The sequence below is a fragment of the Falco cherrug genome, chromosome 7 (genome assembly GCF_023634085.1).
Source record: "Falco cherrug isolate bFalChe1 chromosome 7, bFalChe1.pri, whole genome shotgun sequence".
NCBI lineage: Eukaryota > Metazoa > Chordata > Aves > Falconiformes > Falconidae > Falco > Falco cherrug.
In genome coordinates, this window is record NC_073703.1 from 38,376,428 (window position 1) to 38,400,597 (window position 24,170).

The window sequence follows — 24,170 nt, forward strand, 5'->3', positions numbered from 1 at the left end:
GCCTCAGTAGCACTCTGATGTAGTTAGTCCCCCAGGTCAATTATGGATTGTGTAAAAGCCTTTCTTTTAATCAAATTTATGTTCTGCCCTTTACTTCACTTAATGTCTCTTCATCCTTGAACTCTGTGAAGCGCCAGATTAACTACTTTATAGCATTCCATTTTCCCGTACATCTCTCTCAAGCTTCCCCTTCAATTCACTCAAATCCTTCGATCATTTCTGCCCTGAAGGAGGTGAGAGCTTCCTTCCTCGTGGGTTTCTGGGACCTGTGGAGTTTGGGGGCTGTCGCCAAGCTTCCCCTCCTGACCTGCAAGCCGCTGCTGCTGCATGAGAAATTCAGTGAGCTGAAGCAGTCCGCTGTGCCCTTTGATCCTGCTCCCCTGAGTTTTACTGTGGGAGGTACAACAGAGCCCTGAGGCATCAACATGATTATACTGTATTCTTTCACGTTAAAAATGCTGGCCACCAGTATTGTTGCTCAGCAACATGAAACTGTGTACCACTGCTGGCTTCATTAAACTTTAAAAATATTTTTCCTTGCCAACTGAAATAAATAATTGACGATGATTTCAGTGTATATTTAGCATGTCCTCTGGAATTCCAGTAAGTAGGTAAAACAGTTTTATATATCTAGAATTACGAAGAAATAGCTAACACTGGCTGTAAAATAAAATGGATAGCTGAAAAATACTTGCACTTGCATAGCAATTTCTAAATTGCTCAAAGGTACTCTATCAAATAAATGTCAAAACTCTGCAATTATTTCTTTACTGAACATGCTGCACATTCTTTTTTGCAAAGATCATTAAATCTTATTGTATAGTTTCCTGCTAGAAAAGACCACAATAACTGATCTTCTAACTTCTTTATTATATATATTTTTGCTAATATAGGCAATTGAACACATTAAGTATGCATAAATAGGGAAGAACAGATTTCAACATATGTGTTTTCTGGTTGAGTGATAATGCCCAGGGTTGTTAAAAAGGAATGGGTTGTAAAACTCAAGTGTACTTTTTGTCGTCTAACTGATGAATTGTGTATTATTCACCTCTAGTATCGGTCCCAGCTAAAATAAATTGCTGGAGTCCTTATCAGCAGATTCTTTTCTATTATCTGCATGAAGTCCCAGTTTTATCTAATTGTTGGCATTACCAGTACGATTTTCTGCAAATATAGAAACATCTGGGTAAATGCAATTGCTACTTTAATCCATGAGAGGCGCATTTAGATGCATATCTGTGAGCAGAATGGAGAGAACCTGAGCTAGGGAGCTTTGGAGATCTCCAATCTAAACGACTGCCAAAATAAACATGAGTGGAGATAGAGGGATTAATCCTGTAATCCTTACTTAAGCAAAATTCCTGCTATCTTCAGCGAGATTCTCACTAGGGAACAGCTGTGGAAATTGGCCTAAATGAAGCAGAAATGGAAAAGGCCAAATTCTGCCCCTGGGTGTGTGCATGTGACTTCTGTAAAACCTGAAGTGTGACACCCTGGGCCTGGGATAATCAGCACATAAATTCCCACAAAGCTCTATGGTACCAAGGCTTTACTCGGTATAAATACCAGGCACATCCATACCCTTGCAGGGAAATGTTCCTATCCAGGCTTCACTAAGCAGCAAGAAGACAAGCGCAAACTAAAACTGACATTCAGAAAAAAAAATGTGCATTTTATTTGAAAATTTCTTCCATTTTAACCAATCCTAGGAGTGTTTGGAGCATTTGCCTTCACTGAACTCAGAGTTATTGCCTCTGTTTTCCAGCTGGGATGGAAAACCAACATGCAAAGTTAAGTGATTTTCCACAGACCACACAGCAAGTGATTAGTATCACGGGGACAAATTAATCTTGGGTGTAAATCCATAAAGATTAATGGAGGTCTAACAGGGATTAATTTGGCCCATCATCTCTAAGGATAGCAAAACCAATTAGGTGATGTCATTAATCTTCTGGTTAGTACAGGACTGTTTCTTAAGCAATACTGAAAGAAAAGCAATAGAACAGGAATGACCAAAGGGTCCACTAAAACGGATGAATTGGCCATTCCTTGGCAGAGGATTCGCAGCAGGAGCCTTAAATAGTGACAGCAGCCCTGATGTGCCCTCAGGCTCTCATCCCAACTGAGACAATCTACGACAATCATTTATTTGAGGATTGGAGCATGTCAGCCCAGATTTCAGTCACTAATTAGGTTTAAGTCTTTTCTTAGGGCAAGACTTCCATGAAACTGATTTGGAGTCAAATATATTTATTACGGCCCTGGGATCTTCAAATATTTGGAAAATATGAAGTAGTTAATGCCCTATAGACAGTAACATTTGAAAGACTCATAAATTTTAAACCTTCCACTTTTGGCCTGACAGAATAGAAATAAGTGTATAAGAAGGAAGTATTGCAAAATCTGTATAACTGACATGTTCTGAGATTTGGAAAAAAATATTTCCTTATTCACTGGTTGGAACAACACAAAATTTCCCATCTTAAGTACTGAAGATGTTCCTGATGCTTACCAAAGGATCAAAACTGGCCCACAGCAGAGAAGGATCTTTCTTCTGTTTGCCTCAGAAATTTTATTTTGAAGAGAAGCTAAATTAGACAGAAAGGTTTTTGTTAAAGGGTAACGACCAGCTATAACAAATGCATACAAAGCAGAGATGAACAGAACAATGAAAACTATGGCTTCCAGACCATGGTTGATGGAATTTATGGAAAAAGAACATTTGTGTCATTGGCAAAGTCTAGTGTGAGAACATTGAATAGGAGATAGTGATTTTGTGCCCAAAAGTTCTGTGCGTTACCTAATAGGCCTGGTAAAAATGTTCCACTAGGATTTTGAAAGCAAAACTTGGCAACAGTGAGATCATTAAAACACTACAGCACAGAAGCCCTCATTCAAAATGTAATTAATATGTAGCAGGTTTTTCATTGTTATTAGGAGAAAAATATTCTAGCTGTAATAGGGATCTTCCCATCCACAGTTGTGTCTGAATAAGAGTTTCATGGCTGAGATTTCATAATCAGTGAAATTACTTAAAACTCCTTTCATGGGGATGTTCTTGGATAGATTAAAACCTCTTTCCTCATTTTATATAATGTAGGAGTTCAAATGAGGTGACGTGCTCAGGCTGGTAGTATGGCTCCACTCAGGAGGGAAGATGTCATGATGCTCCCTTATACTGTGGTAGAGAAGCAAAGCTTTGCAGGGCAGGGCTTGGCAGTTCCCTTCCCACCACAGCCTTCAGAGCACTTTTTAGGAATGTCATGACACACTGACACATCCGTCTGCCAACAAAGGATGCTAAAAAGAGACATGGAGCAAGCACCTAAGAAGAACATGAAAGAAACTTGGATTTTGGCAGGGTGACGAGCACAGAAGATGGAGTGGAATGGAAATTTTTCTGTGTCGATGCCGATAGTATGTCAGCATAAATACACTTAGGAGTCAGTATTTCTAAATACCGATGCTCATAAGCCTAGGAAGTGTGGTGTGGAACATTCTGTCAGCCAAAAATGGTAAATAAAAGTACCCAGGGGTGTTCTGACATGGTATCGTCTACGTTTCAGAAGGGCAATGAAAACAACAGGAAATGTGTTTAAGAAAAAGCTCCCAAATTAGGCCCACAATATATAAAAAGATAAAAGAACATCTGTTTTAATATCTTCCTTTGACAGATGGATCTAAAGAAATATTCTGAGAAATGTTCCAACACAAGGCTCTGTTTCCAGAAGGCCTTTCAGACTAAAATGAAAATGTTTCTGTTTCACTGGCTGTTTCTGACATACTTATCCAGTGATTATTAGAGAAAGACATGACAAAAATATACTTTTTTCATAATAAGCTATATATATTGAACATTATAAATTCTAGGCAAAAAGAAAATATATAGACATATATGGACATATATGAATAAAGACAGCTGTATTTCAGTAGACTAGCTAGCTTGATACTAGTTTCCCTTTTAAAAAATAGACCAGCTTTATTATTAGTGATTCGGGAAAATGGGCAGTGACCACGTCACCGTTTATCCAGCCTTTCTGATGTGCAAATACACCTGCAGCACAGTGCTACAAGCGCAAGGCTATGTAAAACCAGACCGTAAATGTAAAACTGTGCAAGACAAGTAAATGAACCAGTTCATGCTTCCAGCGCTGGTACAACCAGGGTAGGATCTGGGTAGAGGCACCTGACCTCATCTTCTGCAGCTAACGTTTGTTGTAGAAACATACAGCAACCAACGCAGCATCACAGATGCTAGATGCCTGCAAATAAACTTATATTAAAAATGGTATTAGGTGTTCAAGGGGACAGAATCAATACTTTAGTACTGCAGGAACAGCACAGTAAAAATACCCGATGTTCAAATCCAAGTTACTTCGTAAAAAACAACCCACACAAACAATATACAGCCTGTCTAGTTCATATATCTTTGTTGCCCTACTTAAAGCCTGTGTGCCAGAAATAATTTATGAGGGAAGATACATGCATATTCATAGTAATTACTGCTTCACAAAGCTGAAAGATCTTGGAGAATAACAGTAAGAAAAGTAGTGATGGCAACTGCTTCTAGGCGCTGTGGAGCGCAGCAAAGCCCAGACTTTGTCCTGTAAACACTGTGTTAGCTGTTTGCTGATCATCTGATTGGTATGGTGACTGCTGATTTCATTGGCAATTGCCTCTGGTTCTGTTTTAAGAACAAAGTAACAGGCATCCCAAAATGCATGTATTTATGGAAAAGCCTTTTTATGTTCTAGTGTGGGTATATTTGATGCTATTCAGAGGTTTACTGGGTTCTTTGTTCCAGACTACAAACACAATAATGGAAACATTTGTTCGTTGGCTTGTGTACACATTTAGTGCTATCTCTTGCGCTTGTAGACACGAATGAAAGTTGGCTTACATCACCGGGGATATGTCATCTTAACATCAGAGTAGGAGAACAGATTCCATGTAAGTATGTGAAATTTGTGTGGTTATTTTCACATACCCATTGTACTTCCTATTTATGTCAAATTAGTAGCAAATTAGCTCCTTACCATGTCCTTGCTAAGAAGCAGGAGTTTCAGCTGGGGTAGTGGCAGCTTGCCCTCATCAGAGGTACAAGCTCAATCACCTGCTACCTTCCCACAATGTCCCCCTGAGGGACATAAAAATGTAATTTCTGCCAGCCAGCATGCCTTAAAATGTTTTGGAGGTTGATACCAGTCTGAAGCTGATGGTACAGGTCTGCCCCTGTCATCTCCCTAGGGAAGGTACCACCCTGAGCCCCGTTTTGGAGGGAACACAGGTGCAGTGCAGCATGTCCAAGGGGACTAAAAGGTTCCTGCTCACAGAAAACAGAATATAGGTGCCCCAGCAAGTCAAGCTGGACATAATCCCATTGCTTTGAGCTCACAGCTGTTGAGGGGGTAAACAGGAAGGCAAGACTGACCAAGGTCTGAAGTACATCCCACAGAGTCAGTGTCATGAGCACAGGAGCAGCTGGTTAATCTGATTAAAGGAGATGGAAAAACATCTTGAGGATGGCATGGCTGGGGGGAGAACATCAGTGTGCAGTAAAAGCCGAAGTGCCCAGGTACACACGTGGCTCAGTGTCAATACCAGAACAGGTACATATTCCCTTCCCGTGCATGCTGGGCGATGTAGACTCCAACAGTACGATTAAAAGCAGTATCATTTATCCACATCTAGCTATCTTATCTCTTTATTTTGCACAAAGAAGAACCCATGAGGATGGATTCCTCATTCAATCTATTGTAGACTACAGGCAACCCAGGATCTTCTCAAGAATTGTTGTTAAGAGAAATATCTGCTCTTCCACAAACACTGGGAATCAACCTCCCAGCAGATAGTTTGAGACAGCTTCAGAGATCTCACTGTACTTCTGTCTTTGAATAGCTCCTGGATGTCTGACACAGACCTATGCTTGGCTTGTACAGGGAGGAAGTGCCTTGGCTCCTTAATGCATCGCCTCCATCTTCAGTGTACATCAGCCTGTTCCACAAGAGCAAGCATAACATCTTTGTAATGCTCTCTCTGAACAAAGCAGCCAGCTCCAAAAGCATCTTTCTACTTGGGCTGCCTCAGCTGCTCACAGTTAATGAGTCACATGCTATATAATACAGCGATGGGGCTGTCAGAAGGGTTTTTGAACCTATCCTCGCTGTGCAGAGCCCAGGTCTGATACATGCATAACTCAGATAATACCGTTTGCTGCTGTGATGCCAGTTTCTGGACTCGGGCAGCTTTGTGGGATTGAGCTCTTTGAAAGGCAGGACTGCTGAGGGCATTGGCAGTGCACAGCGATGCTGACAGCACCTCCCGGGAGTACACCTGCAGACCACAAAGTCCCTGCCATGTGCAAACAGCAATCCCTGTGCCCTGGTATGAGAGAGCTGCTATTTCTGGGGCTGGGCAGAAATGCAACACACTCTTCTCTTTTAAATCTGGTTTTGTTTTGGGGGTATGCTGCCAAGCTGTACAATGCAGGGAGAAAAACAATACAGCTATTTAATCTACGCAGATTAGTCTCTCCGTGAATTCCAGTCCCAGATTTTCTTGCTAGATCTCAGGATGGGGATTACTTTTGTTAGCTAATGAATAACATAAAAAGATCTACAAGTCTACTCCTTAGGAAAATGAAATATATTTAAAATCAGTTATTCTGATTGCTATATCTTCTTTTTTGTCCTTACTGACTGAAAGCACAGTTATTTACAATCTCCAACTAGTAACAAATCCTTTCTTATTAAAGTAACTTAAACCATTAATGGCATTATATCTTGCTTTAGATTTGTTGTCCTTTATTTACTGCCACCTGTCTACTTCCCAGACTGTACTGAAAGAAATGGAAAGCTATTTTCTAAACTCACACTAAAACACTCACCATGAACAGGTAACACTTAAAAAGAAACGAGTCTCTAGCACTGAGTCAGAATGCTTTTTCTTGCTGTAGTATGCTATTTAAAAACAGACAATACAGAAACAGATGCTATCTTACAGTATCATATTCAGACCACAGAAAACATCAATGCAGTAACCCTGTCTACTCACTACTTAACACCAAGCCACCATCACACTTAAGGAAAATTAATTACTTTGTAGATGGAATTAAAATCCCAGCTGTTATAAAATATACAGTAAACCTCCTGTCAACAGCAATGCAGAATCAAGTAATGGAAGAAATGAGTGACCTGCACAGAACTCTGGTGCTCCACTGTGGTCTGCCTGGGCTGGTTCCTCAGGGATGGACTTCATGTTCCTCAGCGATGCCCCCAGACCAGCTGGTGGGTTATGTCCAGGACTCAAAGGGCTCTGCATGAGAGGCAGCTGGGTGCTTTATCTTCTTTTTATTTATGTGAAGGTTGCAATGGCAGCAGACAGCAATGCATAGACACCAAATTAATTAAGCTGTTTTTAAGCCACAGCATTAAGGTGATGTCATAAGAACCCGCTTAGTAGGCAAGGTCACTGAAAGGGAGAGTACGTGTCCTGCAATAAAAAAATTTGTAGTTTGGAGGGCTTGTGTTGGATGCCTTGTGTGGAGTTTTGTCAAATGTGGCACCACCTGGAGAAATATTTTTTCTATCCATTGAAATATCCAACAGCATCTCTCACTTAAACAGGATAAGAGAAGATAAACCTGCTTCAATTGTGAGCAATACTCAGAAATGCATAAATTAGATATATTTGGAAACACACAGAACTGGGAAAATATTTTGGTGCAAGATAACATAGTTCATATAACTTATGCCACACTGAATTTGTGTTTGCATACAAGCATGCTCAGATAGGCACATGTCAGGCAATCACAAATCTGCTCAGCGCACCATTGCATTGACATGGCATTGTATTGCCGTTTTGCATTGGTAGTTTGAATATGTTGTAGAACTGAGCCTGAGGGTTTTTTCCTCTATTTCCTAAGTAACTAGTTTTGTAAAAATCACAACCAGCAACATTAATTTTGATTTTCTTCATAGCTTTCCAGAAAAAAAGAATTAGAGAGACTCTTAACAGAAGAAATAATACAGATGCTGATATATTGCAGGAGCTTAATGATGCTATTGCTTCATTGTGAAGTATTTCTACTAGGAAACGTGAAGCATCCGAACTGTAGCCATAATCCTCTCATACAGAAGCCTTCTCTACAGCTTGCACAGAGTAAGTGCAAGCCTGTGTCTTCAGCATTAATGGAATCAGCTGAAGTGAGTAATGCTTTGTGTATCCTAAAGCTGTGATCCTGTAAACGTGGTAAAAAGATGGCAGTGTTGGTTTTTCAGTCCCACACGAGGTGAAGTGAGTCAGAGCATTTGAGATGGATGGGCAGCTCTCAGAAAAGAGCTTTTGTTCCTTGTTTCCAGTCTCTAACAGTCACAGTGAAATCGTCTCTACCATCTACCTATTAGCATCAACATCACTGGGGCTGTTTGTGTGAGAAACGCTTATGAATATAAGCAAAGGTCACGCAAGGAGACTCCTAAATCAGGATCGGTTTTTTGTACCAAGCTTAAAATGACCACGCTGATGACCTGCGACTGCCTCCCATAACGAAAAGCTAGAGGCATCTAGAGACACAGATGGGGATCAATTTGTGACTGAATGCTTTACAGTAACAACTATTTATCCTTGTCTGTCTGCAGTATTCATACAAACAACTGAGGAGAAACGTTTCTATTCACTACATGGCAGTCTCCTACCCTTTCTTTTCCTGATAGCTGTTACTTGTAATTGCAGCAAAAATAATATCCTGAGGGCTTTATGCTGATCTGCTGGATTTGAACATCAGCCTCTCAACTTACAGCCTCTATATCCCCCACCGCCAGACAAGTACACACTGTTTCTGCTATCCAATAAAAGCTTATGAAACAAGCTTAGACTTGTGTAGATTTTACCACCAATTTCATACAAGGAATTGAATGTAAAACCCACTTGGTAATCATGCAAAAGCGGAAGGCGGATGAAATAGCTCTGTTCCACTCTCAATGCCACAGGGCACGTTGTGTCCTGATCTGTGTGTGATACAGCAGCACTGAAGGCAACGAGCTGGACGGGAAGCTGGGCAGTGTGTGCCAAAGAGTGGATGCACTCTCTTAAGCATTCCTTCTCGTAGCATCTCAGCGTTTCTGAGTGCTCGGAGGTTATATACTAGCTATGCTTCAATGGTGCGGAAAAGCACTTACCATTCAAAGTGAATAGTCATCAAAGTAATAGAGAAAATTGTTAAGTGCTGTCAATGAAGACATCTTTGTTTTTTTATAGATGCATTAATGGAATGCCCTGCCACAAATGGTAAGGGGTTTGCAGCCTGTTACTTCCAAATGGTGAATATAATGATAAAAACAAATATTGTGTTACTTACTGGTTTCCATTATTGGGCTAAATTATTGGATTAAATCGTGATCCCTAGAGCTGAAGTCAAAGGATTTTGCCCAGAGCAACAATTAGGATATCATAAAACACAATCTCCCTGATCCCTACAGAGGAGCTGAGGGGAAGCATGAGAGCAGGGGGGTGACAGCACGAAGGGTGCCTGAGCACCCCTATTCCCTCCCCACGTGAGTGCGTATGTTGGGAGGACGAATTGCTTCTGCATGGACACGCACAGATGCACAAATGCATAGATGTATATCTGTGGCCCCTGCTGCACAGCTAAGCTAAGGGCACTTTGAGCCCTGCCCATCCAAAGAATCCCAGAATTGCTCTGTATGGATTTTTAGTGGCTCCTGTAGCACTTCACAGTTTTCTTGAGGTAAAAGGCAAAAGAAACATAGGAACTGCTGCTAAAAATAGTCACTTATGCCCTCGATGATTCATTTGTTGGTGGGGAGTACCCATAAGTGCCTCTATCTAAGCAGTCTGTTCTCTGGCTCAGTATCTCCCATGCCAGCTTGTATATGCCTCTCCAGTCTTGCTCAGTCTGTTCTCCTACGGGTTATATCTTCTTTAGCTAAATATATTAGGACAGTCTATTTATCTCCTTCCATGGCAGCAAGACTCAGGCATAACTTCCTCCTGCTCTAGGAATTTCATAAATAAATCACCGTCTATTATTTTTCCAAAAGCATACAGCATTAAGAAAAAAAAAAAAAAAAACAAACAAAAATCCACCATACAAAACCAAGGAATCATCCCTTTCTCAGGTTAGAATTGTTGGAGCAATAACGAAACAGGAATATGCTGTTAAACTTCAGTGGCAGAGCTCTTTGCATTGCCCTGATTTATGCAAGTAATAAATAATTGTGCTGAATGACTTCTTGAGGTACAGCTAAAGAAGACTGTGTGAGAAGGAAAGCTTCATGTGATTTAACTCCCCATCCCCCAAACATGCACACTCAGGGTGATGACCAGGATTTAAATCACAGTCCTGTAAATTGCTGTGAATTGGGAGAAAATGAAATTGGACCCTTTGGTGACATCCTTGCAGTGCAAGTGATTGTTTATGAATGTATAACTGAGCTTATTGATAGGCATTTGAACCTGAAACGAGCTCTGTTTGGAGCTGTTGGATTTTTTATTGCCTGTTACAATATCACTAGATTTCTGGAACTACTCTGTTTTTTCTAAGCAAGCTCTACCCACCACTAACAAGCCCTAGGAAGGATAAAGAAACAAGATGCTTCTTCAAGTGCACTGCAGGCTTCTTTATGTCTGCTCCAATGCAAAGGACAGGTAAACCAGAGATGGTTTAGCTGAGAGAGCAGGGCAATGAGTGTATATTGGTGTTACTGACATAAGTCCCAAACATAGAGAAGCCAAAACCTGTTTTTCCTCCAGAGCATCCCTTCAGCTGCACATGGCTGAGTCCAGCCTTTACCAGGATTGAAACCATCACTCGCTACTCAGTGTGCTCATGAACACCGGCTCCAGGGGGGACAAATCTGGGATGCTGTGCTTAATGGTTCTTTCCTTCCTTTTTCTTTCTTTTTTTTTTTTTTTTTTTGCTATGGGGATCTCATGTTTGACGTCTTTTATCTTTTGAAGTTGGGACTTGCTGGTAACTAATAAAATATAGCTGGTTTTAATTTTTGCTGCTAAGGGTCATTTTGTAAAGTATTTAAGTGACAGTAGGATAACTGGGGAATAATAAATAAATCCTTTGGGTGGTGATACTTAGTTACTGAATATTTAGTCTCCCCAGTTTAGACAAGCCACATAACCAGATTGTAATGATTATCTTTTTTTTTTTGGTAACAAGATGATATTTTCTTGATACATTCACTGATATTATTTGGCAGTCAGCTTTTTTATTTTTGTTTGTAGACACAATCTGTCTTTGTTAGGAAATGTCGTCACCACTGATGAGAGTAGTGATTTCTTTAGGCAGTCTGCACATAATACTACGTGTCTTTATTGAAGCACAAGAGGTACCAGCATATTTGTCTTCTCATTTGCAAAAGTTTCCCCAAATACTTTCTTTTCCAACAGCACAATCATGATGCATACTGCACATGCTTAGACTACACATATCATGTTAGCAAGGCAACATCAGCAGACTCGGGATTTATCCCTGTTGTCCCTCAAGAGCCAGGCATGCATAGTTCCACACTGGAAGAGGAAAGCTGCTGGCTCGCAGCAGCCAAGGAGCACAGCAAGACTCGTGCTGTGGCTCCCTCTGAATGAGTAAGCAGCTGAAAATAATACCGCTTACATTTTCTTTGGCAATGGGGTTTAGAGACAATATTTATCCTCCTTTTCAAATTTTCTGTGAACCAACCAGTGCAAGATCACGGCTAACATAACTGGAATACAGACTCAAGTCTGTACTTTTGTAGCTGGCTTCATCTCCAGCAGACCAGCTTTGAAATACGAATAAATTCATCCATGAGATACTCTATCTTCTGCGTAGCAGTGGATTTTGCAGATAGAGTTTCTCTTTTTATATAATCTGACCCTCTTTTGGTCCCACTCTTAATGCTCCTCACTATCGTCCAAGGCATTAATTTCTAGACTGTGTCCTAAATCCATTCCTGGAAAGGCAATGGGACTAGGCAATGATATTTTTCAGTTTAACCAGTACATGCCATCAAGTTTACATTCATGCAAGACACAACAGGGAAAAGATACACTTGTCAATTGATGCAAACATTAAAAAAGAAAATAAATAGATGAGAACCTGAGATTTTAGGAACCTAAAATCAGTCCTAACAGTCAATCCAAGCTGAGCTCCCTGAAATCAATGAAAAGGTTTGAATGAGGAATGAGACAGACTCAGGGCAAATATTTCCAGATGGGACTGCAAAATACCTTCAGGTACTTTACAGCTGATAATTTCTGCTTGTAGCAATGGCACTTAGCACTATTCAATGGCCTTCAGGGGTTCATGCTTATTCATTAATGATCACTTGGAGTACACCTGCAAGAAATAAGCTGGGTTTGATTTCCAGGTGGTGGAGTGGCAGCCAGTCCCACTGGAGGGCGTTAGGAGGAAAGGGCATCAGATGGGAAGAGAAACAGAGATCCAAGCAACTCCAATAGAAAAGAACAGAACTAGAAAGTGTCTGTGAATTGGGCTGCAGAATGCATCTCCTTTAAACATGGACCTTCATTGCCCAAGTCCCCAAAATGAACTCTCTAAATTCTGATCTTTGAACCTCATGTGATAGTGTCAAAGTTTACAGCAAATGAAAAATCATTTTTCAGATTGCTGCTCTACGTGTCTGGCACTTTTGCAGTAAGTTCTTTGCAAATAAAGAAGATCACTACTGGATGCATTTTTATATGATTGTTAAGTGAATAAGTGAGCTTCATGGGCACCTTTGTTTCCTCCCTTTCCATGAAAACGAAAAAAATTCTAATAGCCTTGTAAAAGTTGGACTTTTTTTCCAGCTGTCATCAAACACAGGCAGTGCAGGCGAGCAGGCCGGCAGAGAGAGCATTAACATCTAACACCACAGACAAGCCAAGTAGGGCTGGGGCTTGGCAGGAGACCAGCAGTCCTTCCCCTGCGCAGCCGGACAGCACTGCTAGGGAAAAGGTTGAGGTCTGTCATGGAGGGTCTGGTACTGATTTCTACACTGCTTCCTAAATGCTCCTCCACACCGCCTGTTCACAACGTGGCAGCCCAGTTTGTTAGGACACCCTCTGCTAGAGGATTTGAATCCTCTCAAGGAGCTGTAGGACAAGCACCAGCACTTATCTGCTCAGCAGTGTCAGCACTCAGGCATTTGTGCGTGCACACAGAAGCAGCAAGTTGGGCTGAAAAGTCTGAACTGGCACTTATATTGAACCTCCAGTGCTTACAATAGATTACCAAATCTTTGCTCCTTCTTGGGAACCTGAGCTTTCTGTGGCCTTGAAGTGGCTTAGCAGCCTGTGATTCACTCATGAACCGTGAAAGACCTCAGAGGCTAAATTCCAGCCACCCTGTGAGATCCAGACTGGGACATGGGCCAGCTGGGCCACCCTTCGCCACTGACTGGAGCAGGGTCTAAGTATCTCTAAAAATGGGCCTCTGTCTTTATTCAGGGAAAGCTCCCTTTCATTTCACATATTTTATATCTAAGGGCTCAAAAAACCCAAAACAAAACCAAAATAAGGATTGGATTCATTAGCTATTAATACTATTCATTACTGGTATTTCTACAGTAGCGTTTGCATGCATGAAACTTCAGTACAAATGAAAATACATCCCTCCTTCACATAGCTTACGAGTTCATTTATATGCAATGTAGCTTGTCAAGAGACAGCAAACAAAAGACCTGGGAGGAAGAGGATTTACTCTGAATAAGCCGATAGCTACAAATGATTCTGAATCATATTGGAATTAAGTGACTTAGTGCCACTAATGCCACTGGCTCTGCTGCTAGCCTTGACACTGCTGAGGGACTTAATCTAAGAGGTTCTTTTGATTTCTCAGAGGCTCCTAATGGTTAATTTTCTATTCCTTTTCCTTTTTTTATTTCTCCTTCTTTAGGACTTGTCAGACAGAAAGGCTTATGTGTGAAAGGATCTAACCTAGTCTATGCTTAGGTTATGACAGGCAGGAGATGGAGAAACAAAAGAGGAGCAGGACAGAAAAAATATCTCGCAGTTCGGCTGAGCCACTAATATTTGCTAATTGCAATAAATATGATACAGCACAGAAGCTCCTAATGAGCTTACATAAAGCATTTTAATGGGACACTGTCAGGTTAAACATTGTGTTTAAAAATACAGATGTCCTTAATAATTCCAGATTAAAATAGACTGAAGTTTGAATACCCAATTAATTTTTCCCTCTTTGTATCAGAGTCTGAACTGTATTTCATGCAGCTCAGCCACCAAAAACAGATGGGGCTTTATTCTGCTGCTTTCAGGCCAGAGCACACCTACATCCTAAGAGAGAGTGCAGTACACGGATGTGCCAGGCAGCGCTGGGAGCACAGCTGCAGAGAGATGCAGAGGGACTGTGTTATGTCCTGGCTCACCAGGCTGCCCAGGCAGCTCTTGTTAACTTTGGCCCAGCCTCGGTCTCCTGGGACACCAGTTCTGGGGCTTGCATGAGTGTTTCCCCCTAAGGACAGCAGCTCTGGGACTTGCATGAGGGTTTCCCCTGCCAAAGGATGGCATCTCTGGGGCTTGCGTGAGAGTTTCCCCCCCAGCATGGCAGCTCTGGGAATGGCACGAGGGTTTTCTCCAGGACAGCAGCTCCAGGGCTTGCAGGAGGGCTTTCCCTGGGCATTGCTCTACGCAATGGGGCCATTGCAGCTCCACCAGGACCAGCCCAAGGGTCCTCACACAGCACTGGATCGCACCATCAGTTTCATTTTCTTGTTTTAGTGCATGACTTAAATGTTTCCATGTTTAGATTACAGGCCTTTCGGAGCAGAATTTAAATCCAGAGCAGTGACTATACTGAGTTTAACTGAAACTGAAGGAAAGAGCCTGTGGAAACTTCTTCACAAAGTTGTGTAAATAGTGATTTGATACTATGGTGATGGGTCCTTAGAACTGCCGACAACATTTTTCTTTCTACTTAATCCTTCAGTTTTCTTCCAAACAGACCGTAGTCCTGTCCTACATGGCTGTGCTGATTGTGTGGTTTTATGCATTAAACTAGTGCCAAGGAAATCATACTTGGAGAAGAGCGATGCAGGATCTATTTCCCAGCCAAGCCTCTCGTAGAAAGTGTGGGAGGGGGCCAAATGCATTTCCCTGCCTTGGTATCTCCAAGGGCCTCTGGATGTATGCATTTACCCTGGGTTTTGGTAAACCACAAAGGATGGGCCGAATCTGAGATGGGTGTGATGGGTCCTGTTCAAACAAGAAAATACGTCCACAGACTGAAGAGCTTGAGCATGTTGCCATGTGGAAACAACACCAAGGACATGCCTGAGGTCATCACCTGCTGCTGAAGCCACCCTTGGCGCTGGCCCTGCAGCCCACCCTCCCACAAGAGTGAGCTCTAGGGTGGCCCCACTGCTGCCTGCTGTAAGAGGAGCTGGATCATGCTGGCAGCCTGAGTTGGCCTGTGGATTACAGGGTGTCTGACCCCAAAAGCCCCTGGGCTTCAGGACAGGATCACCACGAGTTGATTCCGGTACATGTAGCCTCTCTCTAGCATTTGAAACACCCAAGTATATTCATGCCTACCAGAAAGACACTGCAGGAAATTTAGCAAGCTTCTGCCTTTGCTGTCTAGCAAATTCTCCTCTCCCAGTTGGAAAGATCTTCTGCTTCTTTTATACTGAAGAAGCAGAGAAAATCAATGCTTCCAAATAACCCACAATCTGGATGACTTCAACAGAAGCAAGAACAAGCACTTAGAATGTGATAGAAGGATTACTGTCGCCACATAGCATAATCTGGGGGAGAACAAGCCCGATGCTCTGGAAGCTTTTTAAACGTCTCAGACTACTTCAGGGAATCTGCAACACAAGCTGAAATGTTTGAAAATGTATTTTTCCTAAGCCATGCACTTCCCAAATGAGTAGGGACAAATTCGGGCCTGGAACAAGACCAGTGCACACGATGAACTACTACTAGGGAAGAGCAGAGGCAATTGTTTTGTGTTACTCCCTCCCTCCCAGAATGATGCAATATCTTTTAAATTCAATGGGAGGGAGGAAAAAAAAAAGTCTATGCAATATAAGGAAAAAAGTTTGTTTCGATTTCCTCAGCCTCCAAGCCTGCTGGGCACAAGTCTGTGTTCGCTATATCCCGCAGTCTCCTGGTCCAGCCGATTGAGCAATTGATTGTATTCTCTGTTTACTTCTTTTTCCAATCTCTTCCATAAGCCAAAGATAAAGCCAGTACAGCTCCAGATGTACTTTTGAACCCATGTTTATATGGGGTGGAAATAAATCTTAATGAGATTGCCCAGCCCTATTACCTTAAGTAGTATACCTCGAATGAACCCTGCTAAAGGCTGTAATTCCCTCCTGAGATTTCAGTGACATGGGCAGGTGGCTCATATTTCATGATTGTGGTTCAGGTCATCATTGGATACTTGGTAGAATTCCACCTTTATTGTGTAAGAATTGGAGAAACCCGCCTTTATTAAAGATGTGAAAACAGTAGAAGATGCTTTCCTCTAATGAGGGCAAAGAAATTTCTCCTAATCTTCACTCCAAGTAGAAAATTACTTTTGCATTTCTACTTCATGAGTATTCAGATGCAAAAACTTTACTCCCATAAATTCTTGTGACTGATATTTTGATGCTTCCTATTCCATCTCTGGATAAAATCAAGGTACTTTTCCAGGACTTGCTGCTGGGCAGAGCAAGGAAGGCAGCAGCAGATGGGCAGGACTGGAAGAACTGTGAAAGGGCCAGAGAGGTCACAGACTGGGTGTCTCTGGGGGGCACTGTACTACGGCAGAGACATCACTTGTTTAGGGTCTCTTGAGAACCACATACACAGCTGAAGAGAGACAACCTTTAAGAAGCACTTGCCTAAAGCAATACGTAAGAAAGAAAGGGTAGTCCTAAGTCTTTGGAAACCTGCAGCAGCATCCTTCAGGGCACAGGGCATATGCCCTTCACATGAAGGGCATATGGAGCTCTAGTAGTTAGCAAGGAGGGATAAGTCTTCCTAGCTCAGACCCACTTGGCTATGTGGTAGATGAGATTTTTAGATCACATTGTGCCCACATCAGGCAATGGGTAACCCACAAAATGAAAGTCCAGATGAGAAATCTGTCCTCCTTGTCTAAATTTGGCACAAGGCCTTGAAAACAGAGAGAAGGCAGCCAAGCATCATCAGTAGCCAGAGAATGTAAACAAGAACTGAGTTCTGCTAAGTGTCTTTTGAGAAATAATGGAAGCAGAAATGGGGTTCTAATAACTTTTTACTTAACTAAAATTGACCTCCAGCTCCAGGCAGAAACCAAGGGCTGTCTCTGGCCATAGACCAAGTTCAGTGGAGAATTAGCATTCCTGCTGATTTTTCACCCCTTTTGTAGATGTTTGATACTGGGTCAACACACAGAAATTCAAACACACGGGCTCATCAGATGCTATTAACTGCTGAAAGGAGAGGTCTGGGACTCATTGCAAGTAATGAGTGATGTTGCACAGAGGAGCAACACCAGCCCTGAAGGACACTGTACCAGAGGTGCCTGCCCAGCTGCATCGCTTCTTGGTGTTCTCCAGGCAGCCAACTTGTAAACAGGCTGGCCTGCAGCAAGGCAGCACATCCAGTAGTGGAAAGTAAATTTGATCCCGTGTGCTGGCTCCTTACTCCAGACAACTCCATTTGAGTATGTTCCCGAGAACGCAGGCACTCTCAGTGGCAAAGACACAGCTGTTTGAGCGGGCTCAGGGCCGTGCTGTGATAGACTCATGCTACAGCCTTGTCTCGCTCTTCACGTCAAATCAGTAAAGTGTCCAGTTGCCTCCAGTTCTCCCCTGTCCCTGAAGGCAGCTAAATTAACGAGGCAGATTGTCAATTGAGCAATCACCTTGGAACAAGGAAATCTTTAAAGATTTGGCACCATTATCTAGGATAACCCAGCTGCTGAACTTCATTAGAAGAAAACAAATGCTAAACATGCACTCAACTTTGAGGCATATTTCTGTGGGAGAGAGTAAAACCAATTTAGGAAAACAGAATAATTTCTAAGCCTGAATCTCCCCCTTGGACAAAACAGAGACATTAATCTCCTGGCTACCATCGTGTCTCATAGTTCTAGAGTAGTGAGTTTTCTCATGCACCTTGGGGTGCTCCTCTGTCTCCTCTCCCCTGCACGGACAACTGACCTTGGCAGTGAGGGGCATGGCACAGGACCACAGGTGCCACTCCAGGAACTGGCTCTGTCCTCCTGAGGTCTTGATGGCAGCATGAAGCAAGGAGATGTTCACACTCAGGCTCTGACGGTCCTTCTGCATCCCCAGAGCCCACAAGGGTGCTGAAGCCTCGCTGGCCTTGGTTACGTTTTGATTGATCTGAGCAGTGAGGCTTCTACAGTAGGGAGGGGACACTCATCATGCCTTGACAAATATGTCTCATCCAGTCACTTTTCAATGGTAGTTTCCTTCCAGTGTAGTGGGAGAAGAGTGAAGAGCTGTCTTCTTACTCCCCTTGCTTTACAGGACATCAGAGTAGGCAGTGCGACGGGCAGGGAGTAGGTAAAGGACAGCAAAAAGACTCTTCAGCTACTTTATGTGCAGGGAGGCTCCCCAAAGATCTGAAGAAACCAAATAGTTGCAGGAGAGGAGTTTGCTGAGAAAACAAACACTCCTCCTGTTAAAAACTGTGAGCAGATTGAATGCTTTCCCTGGAGTTTTCCAATTTTCTCATTCAATGACTCAAAATGAAAACACACAAAAATGTGGTTGATGTTTAAAAATACAGCTTTTGTTAAAGAAATATTATTCTCCAGCCTACACATGTGAACACTGTGTGCCTCAGCCTGCCATATCTGTTCCAGACACTGCATGTTCTCTTGCACTTTCCCACATGATGCTTCTCCCTATATCTTAGATGTTTAAATACCTGACCAAAATGTCTTTGGAAAAAAATCCTCAGTCTCCAATGGCATAAGACTCCCCATATGTTGCTGACTGGGTGAAAACAGATCACGCATAGACATCTTGACAACCACCAAAAACTCATGACCCAAGAAACCTGGCTTTAGAAAAAAAATTAAAACGAATCTTATGAGGCTCATGATAAACATCAAAGAGCTGGCAGCACTAAGACAAATCAAACAGTTTAGGTGAAATTTCCCAGAGAAACTGCTTGCATTGCATCAATGCACTGTCTGTTTTTGAACAGTTATGCCTGAATATACTATTTGGAATTTATGGTAGATGCAGGAAAGAATAGTTTCCTTCTCAAAATCCTTTCCACGTGCAGCCCATATGCCTGCAGCACAAATGGATTGCAATCTCATGCCTGAGTCAGATGGGTGTGAGAAGGCCAGCTGGCTGTTGTAGCTACAGAGTGAACCTGGGAGTCTCTCATTTGGGGTAGAAGAGCTGTAGGAAATGATATATTTAGTGTCCCAGGACCAAGCTGCCTGTATCAGAGGTGTTTGTGTGCAAGGCTATCGACACTGTAGAGTACCTCCAAACAACTGGTAAAGTATCTAATTATTATAACAAGTATGCTTATTGCTAAAGATCTAGTTATGAGGTGTCAGAGTATTTTGTATTTTATGACATATGTGTTTCCAATAAGCTGTTTATAACATCACAGCTTCACCTGCTGGAAATGTTGAACATGGTAAAGAATGCAATTCCAGGAAGAACAAGCACAATTTCAGGCTAAGTCAACTTGAAAATCTGGATGCTGGGAACTGGATTGTGTCTGTGCCTCAGCTTCAGAGCAGTTCTCGAAGGGAGAATTGCTGCTCCACGAGCAACTGTGAAACCCAAGATTTTCACAAATGGTCACTGATGGCACATTCCTCATGTCCTCATTCTGGACCAGAGACCATGGATCTGATTTACAGACATGCCCAACACTCAGAGCTGTCAATGAAGTTTGAATATATGCAATATGGTGCTGTGTGCTCTGAAAGGAGAGCTCCTCAGCATCTGCGATGAGACACCCTCATCACTAGGAATTGGTTTTGGCTTAATCTTGATGAGCCTCAGTCCCTCTCATATAAACTCTGAGTAACACCAACATGTGGCTGTGACTTAGTGCTAAGTCATATCTAGCAGTGATTCAGTAGGGGAAATACAAAACATTCACTGAGTTTTAATTAGGTACAAATATAAACATATTTCTGTGAGCAATCATGCTGGGATGAAGTATGACTGATGGACAGTGCTTCCCACGCACCACGAGAGCGCTTGCTGGTGAGGTGTCACCCAGCAAAGCTCACCAGCTGCACTGCACAGGGCTCAGGCTGTCTTGAGAAGAACTGAGCCGACACAGCCACAGTCTGTACCTATGGATCAGGTGGCTAAAAGTATTTCTGAGATTTTAAGAGTCCTGATCCAAATTCATTGGAGTGAATGGAAAGGCTCCTCTTGACTCCAAGGGGTCTAGATCAGGCTTCTAAAGCTCTTCCTTCCCCCAGAGAGGAGGAAATGCACAAATTATAAATTTAACCTGAAGTTAGGTCCTTCTTAATCCCTGTGATACAATCAAGTACAATCAGGGCCCCTCAGCTTGCTGCCACTTTTTCAGATTTTTGAGTATCTGTGGAAAATATTTAGGTGTTCAGACATTGCGTGCTTTTACTTCTCCGTTGCATCAGCAAGGCATCTTCAGGCAATTTGTCTAGCTACAGCAGTTTTCACCCAACCCCAGCTTCAGGCTGGAGACCCTTTGCCCAGGTAACTGGCTGCCTGCTGGGGTTCAACACGGTTTTACAACACAGGGAGCTGCTGAAGTGCAGGGTCATTCTCTCATCAGAGCTTCTGGAGCAAAGCAGGAATGACCATGCCCATCCGAGGGGACTGGGAGGGTGGCCATGCACACAAATATGCCTCAGCCCACAGCCCTGGGGCTCCTCTCACACTGCTGGTTGCAGCAGCAAGGATATTACCATTTTCACAGTCGTTTTATTGGTTCCTGGGAAGTGTTCTGGGTGCACTGTATGATTAAGGGGGACTGGCAAAGCCATGGTATATCCTGCAGCTCCACAAAGAGCACATCACAAAGGATATGTGTGCACGTGTGCTGTGTAGGCAGCAAGCAAGTATGTTTACCTGCAAAATAGGTGAAAACCGCATGAAGTGCCAAGATTGGCCTGTGGATTTATGAAGGGATTGTGGACCTAAACCTTTCAAACATCTCTCCAAACTCTTCATTTCATGCCCTCACACTAGGTGGTGTGGATGAAAGCCTTTGCTCTCCCAAGGAGCACTCAAGCGATGGAAACATAAGCCATGCAAATGGGTGCCGAGAGCGGTGATGGGCAGCTGGGGGGTTCCTGCTGGAGCGGTGGGGAGGAGCTGTCTGAGATGACCGAGCCATTGGCACTTCTCTGAAATGTTCCTGTTACCTGTGATGGAGACAACATTATACTTTCCTAAATCTTCTTGGGATTTGTTGTGACTCCTCAAGGGCCACAGCCAATTTACTGAGCCACAAAAGTTTGGAGTCATCTGAGGCTTGCTTTCAGAGGCAGGCTTTTCCTCCAAAAGCAGTTTCTGTGATTGACAGCTCACATGCAGAAACAGAGAGCAGCTCTGACCAGTTCCCACATCCCCCACTGACTCAATGGTGACTTCAGCTGCTCTGTGAAACCCAGGTCTCCTTCGGGGAACTGATCCTGGGCACTATCAACAGGTCCATGCCCAGCGCTTGGCATCTGTCAGGACCCCACTCCTCTGCCCCAGAGTTTCTTTCCTGAAAGGAGGAAAGCATTTGGGGGACCTTGCCAGTCTTTTAGATGAGTTTTTAGAGGAGGTTTGAAATCAAAGGGAATCAAAAATGCTACAAATTTAACTGTGGAAACCACTAGTGTGTGGTGAGGGAGCTGATCATAGACAGTAAAGAAAGAAATGACAGGGACAGAGAACCCACTGAATACGGGGATGAGAGACTGGGCACTCACCAGGTTGGTGGTAGGGCAAACTGGACATGTAGTTTGGAGTCTGAATGGCAAAATAAGGGAAGGGTGCACCACCCTCTAAATTACTGCCTGTAAAACGGGTCTGTAGAAAGACAGGGCTCCAGATAGCAAGGAGCAAATATTAAATGCAATTATGGCTTCTAAATGCCAATGGCTTAACACAGACTATGTTGGAAATGCTGCAGATGTTATGAGGCATGGAGGAGAGGAGGAGGAAAAACACATCACTTGTTTTTTGCATGCCTTATGTTACTGTAAACATCATGGAATGACACTGTTCAGAAATGCGCCGTAGAGCCTGTCCAAGTGCTCTTGCTCACAGACCCTACAGCTACAGCTTCCAGCTTTTTCTACAGATAAGCAAAATCCTCCTGTCAGTAATGGGGGTGGGGAAGAGGAGCACCTGGGAGCTATGTAACATCTTCTGTATTTCCTTAACTAGATCCTCAGCCAGCATCCCAGCTGCAACCTTTCATGTTGACTTCAGCTGTCTCTGCCTGCCTGAAGGAGCTCTTCTCCTTCAGCATTGCCCCTCAAAAAAAAAAAAAAAAAAAAAAAGAAAAAAAAGAAAAGAAAAAAAAAAAGAGAGAAAGGAAAAAAAGAAAATAAATCCTCTCTTACTCCTAGATATGATTTCAGTACATTTTTGCAAACTCCAGCTTCTGAAAATGGGCGTTAATGTCTCTGCTCACTCAAATACCTGCCACTTGGAGCCCCAGTAGCACTTAGCACACATACATTGTGCTGTAGAAACACAGCGAGCAGGCACAGCCCCTGCCTGCCAGCCAAACATTTAGCCTAGTCCACAGAGGGACACTTCACCCGCTATGCTTCAAATGCAGATGCTCAAGATGCAGCCTAACCCTGCGCCTTTGCTCAGGACACTCCTGGAACACAGTCAGCTCCCACCTAACTACTGCCAAGACCCAGGAACAGGACACTCATGTGCCACTGCTGCCACACTGTCTGCAGCAAACCTCTGACTGTCACGGGGGGGGGGGGGGGGGGGACACCACTCACAGTCTCCGAGCCTGGCCCACCCAAACTGCTCATCCTGGCCACCCGGGCTGCCAAGCAGGGCAGGGCTGGGGTTCCTAGGGCTGTGCTTACTCCTAAGCAAAACGTCGGGTGAGAAAAAGGGAGTCGGCAGCAGAGTTAGTCTTTTTCCCTAATTCCAGAGGTTGCAAAATTTGAACCTAGTTTGAAGAAATAATTTTATGACTAGCGGATGGGGCTTGTACTACACAGCTCTGTACAGGTATGCTACGTTTGGCTGAGCTGGGCTAAACCCTTGTTGAGAACAAGCCTGGCTGTGACAGAAAGCAGCTCCTTCCCTCTTTGCTTTTGATGACAAAGAAGCAGCTTTGCCATCTGTGGCCTTTTACGCAAGTGCAAATGGGGAGTTGCTCTGAGCCCTCCGACTCTCCACTTTTCCCAGCACTGAAGCTACTGCTGTGTGGGTTTGGGAGGCCTCAGATTTCTCCCAGATGGAAAAGCACTTTTTTCCCCAACAAAAGATCTGAGAAGGTGGAAGGCTGGGCCACTGCAGCCTCAGGGCTTTGAAATCCATGTTTGAACCTGGCAGTGCCTCCTCAGCAGGGAGCCCTTTCACCAAGGCTCAGCCCTCACCAGCCTGTGAAGCAGGAACATTTAACTCAAGTGATTTTAACTCTTTAAGGACTGTTGGCTTAATATTTTGGATCGTGGGGCTGTCTTGAAATGCCTCATGGGCAGAGAGGGTTTTCCAGGTGTGCCTCTGGCAGGGTCCCAACCCTGTGTCTTAGTGGGGCTTGCTTGTCACCATAAACCTGCTCCTAGGAGGTTTCTTGCAAAGCATAAGTTCCTGGGACACTAGAGCCACTCATTTTACTTTGCATATTTGCCTGATCCTCATGTTCCAAAACCTGTTCAAAACCTTTAAAAAGTAATGCTTTCTTTGTTCTCATGGGTGTTTGCCCCCTCAATGCACAGCCTCGGCTGTTTGAGGCACTGATCAGGCAGACCTGGGAGCCACAGCATCTCCAGGTGGAGCTGCAGAGCGAGTCAGCAGGAGAATTCCCAGCTGCCAAGAAAATTATGGGAATTCAGTTTCATTTGCATCAAACTGGGCCAAGGAACTCAGATATTATATTTGGGTTTATTTTACCCAAACATTCCAAGAATTCTTGCCTTACTTCCCATTCAATTTCAGTTTTCAAAATGTAGTTTTTAAAAT

General features: G+C 43.2%; 1 protein-coding gene across 12 annotated transcripts in view; it reads right to left on the reverse strand.

Moving 5' to 3' along the window:
- The window catches only part of EML1 (EMAP like 1), a 130,456-nt gene that overhangs the window by 99,874 nt on the left and 6,412 nt on the right, over positions 1–24,170 (reverse strand). For 5 of the 12 annotated variants that reach the window (XM_027805010.2, XM_055716727.1, XM_027805007.2 and 2 more), the window contains exon 1: positions 7,197–7,404. The exons of 3 other annotated variants lie outside the window; for them this stretch is intronic. In XM_027805010.2, coding sequence (XP_027660811.1) covers positions 7,197–7,323 — 127 coding nt within the window. In that variant the 5' untranslated portion in view covers positions 7,324–7,404. Of the gene's footprint in view, positions 1–2,515; positions 2,592–7,196; positions 7,406–24,170 lie in introns of those variants that run through there. 4 more of the 12 variants (XM_027805012.2, XM_027805009.2, XM_055716731.1 and 1 more) reach the window with 3 other exon arrangements.